The sequence below is a fragment of the Rhinolophus ferrumequinum genome, chromosome 21 (genome assembly GCF_004115265.2).
Source record: "Rhinolophus ferrumequinum isolate MPI-CBG mRhiFer1 chromosome 21, mRhiFer1_v1.p, whole genome shotgun sequence".
In the NCBI taxonomy this organism is placed as follows: Eukaryota; Metazoa; Chordata; class Mammalia; order Chiroptera; family Rhinolophidae; genus Rhinolophus; species Rhinolophus ferrumequinum.
The window spans coordinates 10,317,916-10,330,864 of NC_046304.1; the positions used below are offsets into that span (position 1 = coordinate 10,317,916).

Sequence of the window (12,949 nt, forward strand, 5' to 3'; positions counted from 1 at the left end):
GCTGTCTGGCTGTAGTCTGTGCTTTGACCCTCCTCCTGGGAGATTCTTGCACACTCTGCCCGTAGATTTCTGGCTGGCCTCCCCTACACCACAAAAGTGCAACAGAAATGCCAGGACATGCTTAACTCCCAGTTTAGGCTGCTGCCAGAGCCTCTGCTCTGTGACAGTGAAAAGTTAGATTAGCTCAGTGGTTCTCAGCCCTGCCTACAATAAGGAGCTTATTTTAAAAGGCCCATATCTGGATGGACTCCAGACGACTTAAATCAGATCCTCTACTTTTGTGTTTTGAAAGATGATTCTTATGAGCAGCTAGGGTTGAGAACACTTGGATGAGACAGAGTGTAAGGTTCTAGCACCTCGTGTTCTGTGGTGGTGCATCATCCAAAGCTACTGTTTGCGTGTGGATTGGGCCAGTGATCTGGAAAAGCCCCCTGAAAGCCCTACCTGGAACCCAGGCTACTCCAATTCTCCACCAGTGGGACAGGGCCCCTCAGGACCAGGCTCCCCAGGTCGGGGGTTAGAGAGCTACCTGGGAGCTGCTTTCCTTCGGTTCTAGGTACTTTCTAGAGAAGCCACACAGGGTTTTGGGGTGTGGAAGGCTAGAATGCCTTGCTTCAGGTTCCCTGTGCAGAGGATGGACTGCTTCCACCTGCATCTGGCCCCCAGAAAATTCCATGGTACAAACTAATACGACATGCTCTGAGTAATGCAGATAGGTGGCTGCTTTCTAGACCGTGATTCTGACACAGGTAAGTAATTTTGTATGTAATCCAACATAGAACTGGGGTCAAGACTTACAAAATTCCACCCATAATATGCCTGTCATCTAGGAGGTGCTCAGGTAACTTGATAACCTGGCAAGCACTAGCCACAGGTTATGTTCAAAATTAAGGACAACAGATTGGGGGAAAAAACTGCAGACACAATGAGAGACCCAGGGCCAAGTGCAGGCTAGAAGCAGTTTCTGCAGGATTGACTGCTCCAAGTCACTTGCAGGAAGAGAGCCAGGGACCCCATGTGCTGAACTGAAGAAACACACCAGTCTCAGATGGGAGAACCTGCAAAGCCATCTGTCACAAAGGTGACACGTGAGCTATCTCTTTGTTGCAGATGGTGACAAACACCTTCCGGACGGCCAGCATCCGGATCCAGAGCCAGGACCAGAGGCTGCTGACACTGTTGCTGGACAAGGACCATCGGCGTACTTTCAGGGATGTGGTCAGGTGAGGCTGGGCCTGCCATCCCTAGCGTTCCATGCCTCATGGGGCAAACCTAAGCTGCAGCCAGCCCTGCCATCTTCTGCTTCTAGCCCAGGACGTCTGGCCAGAGGCAGATCCTGTGCCAGGCAGGTGTCCCTAGTGGGCAGGGACTTAGGCCACTGCCCTATGACTCGAACACAGGAAGAAGGACAAATGAAGGGCTGACCCTGGACAGCAGCTGATATTTTAAAGTTTCCTGAGATTCCTCTATGCATATTAAGCCTGCACCCCTCCTGATCCAACCCCCGGTGCTGGCAGTGGCCCCTCCAACACAGGCTGACCTAATGTGGCAGCTGTGCCCAGTTAACATGACCCTTACGGGTCTCCCCTGGGGAGGTGTATTTGGGTCAGGAAAGTATACACAGTGACCCAAGCAGGCATGTCCACCTTTCCCAGTGTTCGCTCTAGGCGTAGGGTGCGCTTTCCTGTCCTGACCCTTCCTCTTCCCTCTGTTGGGCCCCCTCTTCTATACCCTACACTAAAGGGGCTACCTTTAAAATCCCTGAGCAGATTTTCTGAGATCGGTCTCCTGAGCTGGCCTTTATCCACCCACAGATTCGAGGTTGCTCCCTGCCCAGAACCGTGCTCCGGGGCCCAAAAGTCCAAAGCACTATGGCTCAGTTCACAGCAGCAGAAGGAGATGGAAAGGACCAAAGCCGAGCTCAAACCCCTTCAAATGCCCATCAACACATTCTCCGGCATCGTCCAGTGAGCCTGAAGAGGCAGTGGAGGTGCTGAGTCTGAAAGCCACTGGCCCCAGAGGAAGGATACACTAAGAGCCAGCGAGGGCCCAGAGTCCAGGAGGCTGGCTGTGGGGGGTGATGGAGCCGGGCCTACACAAAGGCCCCAGGATGGCCCGGGCAAAGCTGCACACACACAAAGCCCAGCTCCTTGTACAAATGTCCACCCCTTCGTTGATTGTCAGTTCCCACCTCTCCCACTCAAGCTCCCCACCCAGCCCTTAAAAGCAAAGTGAGAGCTGCTGTTCTGTCCAGGGCCCTGTGGCCTGGGGGAATATGGGAAGTAGGCAGATGCAACTACAGCACCTCCTACCCAGTCTGCTCCCTTCCCTCACTCAGGCCTCTGCCCACCTCACCCACTCCCAGGCGGGCGCCTCTCCCTGTTGAGAGGAAAGTGTCAGATTCAATAAACGCACACTAAAGTGTTCCTGCTTTTATCTAATACCCAGCAATATATGTATTTTAATAGAGATTAGGGGTGGTACTTAATCTAACTGAATGAATTTGCTTAGGCCACGTAAGAGTCTTGTGAAGTATTTACTGGTGTGTTCTGTCTATATACCAACCCTTCTCATTCACATTGACTCAGGGATTCCTGACCAGCACTGTCCCAAAACAGAGGTGGGAATGCAGGCTATTTTCAGAGGAACCAGAGATTAAAGACATCAAAATTCTTGGCTTTTGAGCTCAAACACTTACACCCCCATGTAAAACAGGGAAGATCAGTGACACAGAATCAGTTCCTTCACCCCCAGGACCAGGGGTGGGGTGGGGAAGAAAGTGACGAAAAGAACATAAAGGCTTCACATGAGCCCATCCCTATCACCTGGGCGGAGTCCCTAGGTACCGTGGGGGTGGGGGCGGGGGTGGAAGGATCCTTTTTGCATTTGGGGATCCCAGGGTAGAGAAGTGGGCACTTCACTTTTGGCCTCATTGGCCCAGGAACGGTGGCAAGTCCCAGGGCACATTCTCAATGCCTAGGGGAACAGTGTAAGAGGGGCTGCCTGGAGTGTCTGGGTGGATGGGCCCAAGGGCAGCCTTAGAGGGAGTCCCTGTGCCCCCATGGGCATGAAGAGCAGGTGAGGTTTTCCTCAGGTCATTGAAGCAAACAAGTCAAAGGGTCTGATGGTAAAAGGAAAGAGGTACAGCTGTGAGTGGCGGTGGGGACCACAGACCAGAATCCCAAATGATGGACACCAGCGTGGCGAGTGCCTCCCCTCAGTGGAGATCAGCCCCGGACAGGTGAAGATGGAGGAGCAGATGGATGTGAGCTCCTCCACTGACGCTGCAAAACCCAGGGAGGAGAGGGATTAGAGACAGCCCTCAATCTAACGGAGGTGGTTTTAAAGCACAGTGACTGATATCACTGAATACGAGTGAGTTTACCTGGAAGTGGCCAGATTCTTTTTTCTGCCATTGGGTGATGTGAACTGATTCATTTCAACTTGGGCATTCATAGTTCCTAGGTTCTTTAAGTAAACATTCACAGGGTTTACTGGTTGTTAGAGGTAGATGAGGGCTCTGGGCCTCCTCCCCCAATAATCTCTCTACCAGCTTGCAATGAAAGCAACTCCTAAACCATACACCCCCCCAAGTCCTCACCCCCAGCCAAATTCGGTGCTCTGAACAAACCTGGCAAGGCAAGTTCACTGAACAGGTGGCTGGACACTGGACCATCTTGGAGTAAAGCTCATGGCACCATTCCGAAGGATTTGGACTGCAGGAATATTTAGACTCTGTTCACCTAGGGAAGAAATGCTCCAAAAAATTATAACCAATCCATGTGACTTGGACACCATATATTTTGCCAGTGAAAGTTTACCAATATCTACCGTGCTAATTAACAAAGTCACTTTTGTTCTAAGATAATTGAAATGCTAGTATTTGCTGCCTCTGCAGTGTGGCTTTTTTATTATATGTTAGCTAACCACCTCTGAAGTGTGTATTCCCAAATTGGACGATTTAGGTGTAGGTTAAAACTACCCAATATATACATACTGTTTCAGGGACTGGGATGGTGGCCTGGATGTAGTGCTGGAGTGACACTCCAAGGCAGCCCTCAGCTGTCAGCCCTCTCTGGGGATAGTCCCAGCTGAGAAAAGTTGTGTCACCCAAAGTCATGCCCCTTCTAGGGGGAGCTCACATCCGATGAAACAGCTCTGGGCCCTGGGGACAAAAATAGCTGCCTTGCTGGAGCTTTGATTCTGATGGAGGCAGACAATAAATAAGATAAACACGTGAAATAGAAACCGGTGGTGTGTTGGACAGTGAGTAATACGTGCTATGGAGGAAAATAAAGCAGGGAAGGGGAGTGCGCGAGTCTGGGGAGGGGCTGGGATTTGGTATTTCAGTAAGGGTGTACAGGAACGGCCCCTGACAGTAACAGGGGGGTCCTTGTTGGGAGGGCATTTAAGTAAAGATCGGAAGAAGATGAGGGAGGGAGCTCCTATCGTGACTTCCATTCTCACTGTCCCCCAACCCCTGCCCCTGCCCCAAACAGTTTTACTCGCCTGAAGCAGTTTTGAGATTTAACTCAGGTCAGTGGACGACGCGAAGCAGCACCAGGGTCCTGGGGGCCCAGTTTGGAGCGCACCCTGCAGGCCACAGGCCGCGACCCTCGCGCACCTGCACACGTCCGGCAGGGGCCCGCCTCGCCCCAGGTCTTGGCAGGTGCGGCGGCAGGTGCGCCGGCCCCGCCCCCAGGTGCACTGGCCCGCGGGGCGGGGCCACTTCCGGGCCGGAGGCCGGACGTGGAGGCGGGGGCGGCGGTTGACCGGGTGACTGCGGCGCGGCCCGAGGCTGCAGGCACGGCTGGCTCGCCCCCCCGCATGACCCTCCCTCCGGGGGACATGCCGCCTCGCCCTCCTCGGCCGCGCCCGCCCGCTGCCCAGTTCCGCCCTCGGCCGGACCGGGTCTGACGGAGCCGGGCAGCCATGAGCGCCAACCCGCAGTGGGACATAAGCAGGGCGCTGGGAGTGGCCAGGCTCTTCCACGTGGTGTGTGGGGTCCGGGATGCCTGCGTGACCCCGTTTCTGACCCTCTACCTGAGGCAACTGGGCTTGGCCGCGCCCTGGGTGGGCATCCTAATGGGAACCAAGCACCTGATCGCAGCCTTCTGGGCTCCCTTCTGTGCCTTCCTGGCCAAAAGCTTCCAGAAAAGGAGGGCGCTTCTGATAGGCTCGCTGCTTGGCTCGGTGGGAGCCAGCCTGTTGATGGTCCTGGTGCCGCCGCTGGACAAAGATCTGGGGTACCGCTCCTGTAACGGCAGCCGCAGCGTGACCACCACAGTCCGACCCCCCGGGGTCGTACTAACTGTGAACTTCACCTTGGCCCCAGAGCCTGCCTCAAACCACCCAGCGGGGGCACCCAGCCTCCCAGCCAGGAGGAGTATTGGGATCCGGAACGCCTCTGGCTTCAGAAAAGGACCTGGGGCAAGTGTCCAAGAACCTTTCAGTTACCTACCCAGCTACTTTGTGAGCTCCGCTGAAGGAGCCAGGACCACATCCGGAGTTCATCCTATCACTTCAGGGGTGAAAGATGCTTCCCGGGAAGGTGCTTTTAAGGTGGTCAGTACTGCCCTCCCTTTGCTTGCTGAGGGTCCAGTGCTGGGAAGTCCAGCCAACTTGTCTGCAACCAACGGGGACACAGGGGCCCTTGACCTCTCCTTGGAAGGCTTACGATGGACCCTCATTCTCTCGTTGGGGGCCATGGCGTTCTGGGAGCTGCTGACAGCCCCTCTGGAGCGGGTTGCGGATGACAGCCTTTATGAGTACCTGGATTTTGTGGATGCCACTGACCGTTACAGAAACCTATGGATCTGGAGGCTTCTGGGCATGTCGGCAGGCGTGTGTGGCATTGCAGCCTTGGTGGGACAGCTGGACTGCTTCCTGATGCCAAGTGGCCCCCGGGGTGTGCTACACTTCTATGGCTACTCGCTGGTCAGCACCCTGGCTTTACTGGTGAGCATTGCATTTCCCATCCCCGCCTGCAGGTGGCGGGAGCCCAGCTACAAAACGGTCAAAGCACTGTCTCTGGTAGGAAGCGACCCCCGCCTCATACTCCTGGCCTTCACTGTCTTTCTGATAGGAGCCGCTACTAGCACAGTACAGAACTTTCTGTTCTGGCACATGGAAGACCATGGGAGCAGCGAGCTGGTCATGGGTTTCTCGGTCTCCCTGGGCTTACTGGGGGAAATTCTACTTCATCCGTTCAAAACAATGTTGCTTAGAAAACTGTCCAGGGCGGGCACGGTGGGGCTGGGGCTGGGCTGCCTCTCAGGGCAGCTGCTGTACTACTCTTTCCTCTGGAGCTGGTGGTCTGTCCTGCCTGCTCAGATCTTGAGCGCCATCAGCAGTGGGGCTCTGTGGTGGGCAGTGGTGGCCTCAATAGAGGACCTGGCCACTCCCAGAACGGAGAGACCTCTGAGTGCCATGTTCCGAAGCCACTTCTACGGGGGCGGGGCCAGCCTGGGCAGCTTTGTGGGGGGGTTTGTGGTGTCGCACTTCAGCCTGGCTGTGCTCTACCAGGCCAGCTGTGTGGTCCTGTTGCTCTGGCTGCTCTTGTTCCTGTCCATCCGGCCGAAACTGCCCCAGGAACAGAAAATCAACTACTCGAAGTTGCTGGCCGTGGAGGCGAGTGACACAAGCGACTCTGAGCAGGGGACTGAACGGGACTGGCTTGTGAAGGCCATGAGGGAGGAACACTCAGACTGGAAGGGCTGAGAGAAAGGCAAGATGTGCAGCTCTGGGAAGGAGCCAAAGGATTGGGCAAAACTCAGCCTGCGGAGGACAAAAGCCACGAGTCCCTCCTGGGGCTACAGGGAGGCTTGGGAGAGAGACAGCATGTCTATGCAGAAGCCCCCCGGGATCATCTCATTGTATGATTTTTCTTTACTTTTATAGTAAAAGGGGAGTTGGCTTTTTGCAGTTCAGTCTTTTTTAAATAATGGAGGAAAAATACATTTGCTAAAAAACAAAAAAAGTTCCCTTTGTGTTCTCCGTATTTTGGTGTGTAAGCTTGCAAGAGCTTTACTAGGACTGACCTGGTGCCACTGATTTCAGCCACGGCTGGAGTGCTCAGATCAAACTGGCAGTGCCAGGAAGGCAGTGGGGACCTGCAGGATTCAGGTTGCAGAGGGGGTGGTCGGCTTGGATTGAGTCATCCACATTCCTATGTGTCCTGCAGGGCATAAGCCTGATGCTATTAAAGCCATGCCGTGAGCAGGTAAGAATTGTACTGAAAACCAAGACTCTGCTCTCTCTCCTCCCACTGATATACAGGTGCTCACACTCACCCCCAGGTACTTAAGTTTCCAATAAGAGAAAATGATGGGAAATGACATATGTGTCCAGGGGAGAGAGGGTGGAGGTTAATAGGTTTTCATTCTTCTCTCAAATGTGTGTGTCACCGGGGATAGGCTCCTTAGGGTCGCTATACTCTATGGCTAACGCATTGAAGAAAAAAAGGAGAAATTCAATGTTAAGATTTAAGACAGCCATCACTTGAAATTTACTGGATAGTAGATAGTATTTACTATGTACACAGAACATACGATAATACCCAAATACAAACACATGTGTGTCCCCAAAACATAAACAAGAGGATGAAGGAACAGGACTTGGCTTAAGGAAAGAGTTAAAAGTAAGTGTGGTTTAGCCTGAAGAAGAGGAAAAGGTAGAGAAAGAGAAGCACGAGGTGGAAGAGGAGTGAGAGGTGGAGGGCGAGATGAGTAATATAATAGTTTAAGGATCTAAAAGATTTTATGGGGAGGATGCTGGGAAATTTGTGATTTGGCTACTTAATATTTGACTAGCCTCTATTTGTAAAGAATTGTGTTATTTGTCGTGGGAAATGCGAGAATGAATAAAATGGATAGCCCCTACTCTCAAGAAGCTGATAGCATAACTGAGAGATTTACTTCTGTACATGCACACATTTACAGGGAAGCACAGGACACTGTGAAAAATGCTGTGAAAAAAAGCATTACGGGAATTTAGAAAAGGGACAGATCATTTCTGATTCAAGAACTCAAGGAAGATTTTTGTGGAATTACATTTAAACTAAGCTTGAAGGATAGTAAACCTAATAGGTAGAGAGGGTGGTAACTCGAGGAAGGGTATTTTAGGCAGAGGGAATAGCATGAGCAAATTTACGGAGGTGGGAAAGCATGGGGTCTACTTGGAAAATAGCAAGAAATATAGCTTAGCTGGAGCAAAGGATTCATGGAGGGAATGCTGAAAGGTAAGGCTGGAGAAATAGCTTAGGAACAGATCATGGAAAACCTTGATTCTGTAGGTTTTGGGCAAACCATGAAAGGTTCTGGACAGGGTCATGACAGGTGAGGACTGCACTGAGCTTCAAAAAAAATAATCAGCTTTATTGACATATTATTGACATATAAGAAACTGTGCATATTTAAATTATACAATTCGAAACGTTTTTAACATACGTACATATATACTTGTATGTACGTATATACATATATATGTATTGGTATGCTTATTATGTATATATAGATATGGATATAGATATATAGATGTATATACAAACAGACACACACACTATGGTGTCTGTGGTTTTTTATAGGGGCTTCATGACTCATTGAGTCATTGGCCCATGACTCAATCTTTAGTCCCTCTCTCTTCCTCAGAAATCAGGCTATCAGGATATCACATGGCTCAAAGCCCCAAATTTCTAACCACATGGTTGGTCTTTCTGGCATGGCCAGCCCCCTTTCTGAGTCACCTTGTTCACATAAACACAGATGTGGTCTGAGAGGCCCACTATGAATAACAAAGATACTCTTATAACTCGGAAAAATTCCAAGGATGTAGAGGCTACCTCTCAGGCAGGAGGAGCAAAGACCAGCCAGAAGTTCTAACAGAAAAACATGTACACAAACAGAACAAGACAGGACCAGCTAAATGTCAAGTGAGAAGTTCAAATAGTGAGTATTTCACGAAGTCTAGGGCAGGTATGCTGGTTGAGGGCTGGGGCATTCAGAAGACACCCTCAATGGAGATAATGAAGTCGACTTGCATATTGAAGGAAGGATTGGGTCATAGAGACTTAGTCTTTGAGTTGTGACTTTTACTCTATTGACTAGCCAGTAGGTCAGTTAAGCTTCATAAAATCAAAAGTAAATAAATTTCTTAGCTCCCAACCTTATGGCTATCAGAGATACTGAGTTCTAACATATCTTGGTTCCAGCTAAAAGGAAAGTAAATATTGAATGAGCCATTAACTTTTATTCTAAGTCTTACTTAAATCATTATTTCCCAAATAAGTTTTGTAGAATACTTAATCCCTGTAGGATGGGGGTAGGGACATTAACAAAGATTCTGTGGCTAGAAAATGATATAAATTATTGTCACCTCTTAAACTTACAATATATATTAGCAATTAAAGACTCAGAAACGCCCTGTAGTCAACACTCGTTCAGCTCTGTTGGACCTGTAATTCCTCTTATACATCCGGTATCACAACCTTCTTCCCGGTTACACCGTCCACTATCTCGCAGAACTAGTATTCCCTAGAATAGACCTTGGAAAACACCAACGTTGGTGGTTTTCTGTGTGACTTGTCAACTCAGCAGAGTCGGTGATCGTTGACAAACCTGGGCTACCACACCCCAACTGGCAAGAATCGTGGGTATCCCTGCCAAGAACTTGGCAAAGCGTATCTCATTAAGTCAGATCATCAATTCATTTCACAGGTGAAGTAACTAAAGTTCAGGAAGGTTAAAGTTCAAAACCAGTTACATTTGAGCCCATCCTCTCAACCTCTATGTAAAAACTGATTCTGATAAATGAAGAGGCTACTCCTAGCAGGGGAGCGAGTGATGACCCGTGGTAGGGGCACGGTGGGGACGAGTTACTAGGGTGGCTTGTGGATTTTTGTATGAGGAGTCGTGGAAAATAGGTTGGAGACATGGGCTGTAATCAGATTTGCACATCCTCAATGCCACTCTAGGGGAAAGGGAACTCACACAGGTTGAACTATGCCTGCCTTCTCTGTGCCTAACACCTGCATGTGACAATGCTTATAATCCTCACAACACTAATGCTCATTTTACCGCAGGGGAAACTGAGGCACAGGAGGTTAACTGACTTAGCTGTTCAGGGTCATGACCATTAGGTGGTAGAGCATGGCTTGAACCCAAATCTGACCACTGCAAATCCCATGTCTTTTCTCCAAATATCATGCTGCTTCCAGGAAGTGAAGATTTTACCAGCCAGTGGAGAGGCACTGAAAGTTTTTGTACTCTCTCTTGCCAGTTGCATTGTGAAAAATGTGTCTGAGTTGGGGGAGCTTCTGTTTTGGACAGACCATTGCAACTGTCCAGGCAGGAAGGAGCTGTATCTCAAAAGCATGTGAGATATGACCCAGCAATCCCTCTCCTGGGTATCTACCCCAAAAATCTGAAAACATTTATACATAAAGACACGTGTGCTCCAATGTTCATTGCAGCTTTGTTTACGGTGGCCAAGACATGGAAACAACCAAAATGTCCTTCGATAGATGAATGGATAAAGAAGTTGTGGTATATATACACAATGGAATACTATTCGGCGGTAACAAAAGATGATATAGGAACATTTGTGACAACATGGATGGATCTTGAGAGTATGATGCTAAGCGAAATAAGTGAGACAGAAAAAGCAGAGAACCATATGATTTCACTGATAAGTGGTATATAAACCAAAAACAACAAAAGAACAAGACAAACAAATGAGAAACAAAAACTCATAGACACAGACAATAGTTTAGTGGTTACCAAAGGGTAAGGGGGGGTGGGGGATGGGAGATAAGGGTAAGGGGGGTCAAATATATGGTGATGGAAGGAGAACTGACTCTGGGTGGTGAACACACAATGGGATTTATAGATGATGTAATACAGAATTGTACACCTGAAATCTATGTAATTTTACTAACAATTGTCACCCCAATAAATTTAAAAAAAAAAAAAAAAAAGCATGTGAGGATCTAATGACAAGGAAATGTCCCAAGGATGAAGGACTGACAATTCAGTTCGCAAACTTGTTGCAACAATGTTGCTAACCTCTTTTTATATCAGAAGAATTATTCATTATGAATTTGTACCAACTGCACAAACAGTTACCAAGTTTACTATTTGGAAGTTCTGAAAAGGCTACATGAAAAAGTTAGATGAAAACGACCTCAACTTTTCACCAACAATTCATAGCTCTTGCATCACGACAATGCACCAGCTCACAGGGCACTGTCTGTGAGGGAGTTTTTTAGCCAGTAAACAAATAACTGCGTTGGAACACCCTCCCTACTCACCTGATCTGGCCCCCAATGACTTCTTTCTTTACCTGAAAATAAAGGAAATATTGAAAAGAAGACATTTTGATGACATTCAGGACATCAAGGGTAATACAATGACAGCTCTGATGGCCGTTCCAGAAAAAGAGTTCCAACATTGCTTTGCAGGGTGGACTAGGCGCTGGCGTCGGTGCATAGCTTCCCAAGGGGAGCACTTCAAAGGTGACCATAGTGATATTCAGCAATGAGGTGTGTAGCACTTTTTCTAGGATGAGTTCGTGAACTTAATTGTCAGACCCCGTATGTGCTATGTACTGAATTGTGTCCCCTCCAAATTCATTGAAGCCCTAACCCCCAATATTTAGTGGGTCCTTTAGGAGGTAATTAGGGTGAAGAAGTCATAAGGGTGGGGCCCTCTTCCGATAAGATTGGTGTCTTTATAAGAGGAGGAGGAGACATCAGAAAGGGTTCATGCACATTCTTCCTCTCCACCTCTTTCTTCTCTCTCTCTCTCTCTCTCTCTCTCTCTCTGCCTGTCCCTCTGTGAGAGCACAGAAGAAAAGCCATGTGAGGACCAATGAAAAGGAAGACATCTATAAGCCAGGGAGAGAGGCCTCACCAGAAATTGAATTTACCAGCACCTCGATCATGGACTCCCAGCCTCCAGAACTGTGATAAAATAAATGTTGTTTAAACCACCCAGCCTGTGGTGTTTTCTTATGGTGGCCTGAGAAGAGTAACACAGTGTGCAAAGGAGTTTCAGAGCTGGAATCAATTATACAGCCCTTGGCTTTTGATTGAATAATGAGGTGAAGGGTTAAGGAAGAAGGAGGTACAAGGATCAGGGATGATTTTGCAATTTTGAACCCATGTGACGAAGGAGAAAGTCTGTAGAAATGGCAGAATTCAGAATGACAGAAAAGCAATGCATAGATCATAAAAATTAAAGACAATACAGCAAAAACATTACTCATAATCCTGCTAGCTTCCTTCTACAATTGCTGACTGGCACTGAGACGAGGGACATCACTGTTTGGTGACATGGGAAAGAGCAGAAGACATTCCCAACATCCAGAGGCTTTTCATAGCCACCTTTTGAAACTTCACTTTCTTTTCAAGCCTGGTGGGAAATAGTTTGGAGAAATGAGGTTGGACTGACGTTCTTTTCAAACCTGGGAGCTGGTGGTCTGTGAAAGGAACGTGATTTGGTGAGGTGTCTTCTGCTACAGAGTGAAGTTTAAGATAAGACCCCTTGGGGCAAATCACTTACCCCACTGAGTCTCAGTTTCCATGTCTGAAAAACAAGGGCCTTGGCCGCCATCCTGATCTACCAAATTTGTGCCACTTGACTATGACATGATTCTTTCCTTTGAGCAGCCCCAAGTATTACCTCCTGAGGAGACAGGCTACCCTAATTCTGCCATTGTCACTCCGCCCACCTCAGCCCTTCTCACCTGGCAGAGTAGCACGGCATCCTGGAACACGAGGGGTGACAGGACATTGAATGTCCATTTCCTTCCCTGAATCTGGCACTAAGTCCCTGGTCTGGTGTGCAGTGTGGCCATATTGAGCCCCAAGCCCCAGGGGAAGGGGAAAGAGAGAGCCCCTAGCCCCGCCTACCCTCAAAGCCAGGGCCCAGGGGGTGGTGGGATGAACCAGAGG

The 12,949-nt window shown here is 49.0% G+C and overlaps 2 protein-coding genes across 3 annotated transcripts in view; both read left to right on the forward strand.

The window, feature by feature from the left end:
* Positions 1 to 2,374, forward strand: part of PIK3R6 (phosphoinositide-3-kinase regulatory subunit 6) — a 58,696-nt gene extending 56,322 nt beyond the window's left edge. For both annotated transcript variants that reach the window (XM_033089093.1, XM_033089095.1), the window contains 2 exons: positions 1,111 to 1,223; positions 1,815 to 2,374. In XM_033089093.1, coding sequence (XP_032944984.1) covers positions 1,111 to 1,223; positions 1,815 to 1,971 — 270 coding nt within the window. In that variant the 3' untranslated portion in view covers positions 1,972 to 2,374. The remainder of the gene's footprint in view (positions 1 to 1,110; positions 1,224 to 1,814) is intronic.
* Positions 2,375 to 4,755: 2,381 nt separating this feature from the next.
* LOC117012690 (major facilitator superfamily domain-containing protein 6-like) overlaps positions 4,756 to 12,949 on the forward strand; it is a 39,757-nt gene continuing 31,563 nt past the window's right edge. Inside the window, exon 1 of the mRNA XM_033089072.1 lies at positions 4,756 to 5,958. Coding sequence (XP_032944963.1) covers positions 4,933 to 5,958 — 1,026 coding nt within the window. The 5' untranslated portion in view covers positions 4,756 to 4,932. The remainder of the gene's footprint in view (positions 5,959 to 12,949) is intronic.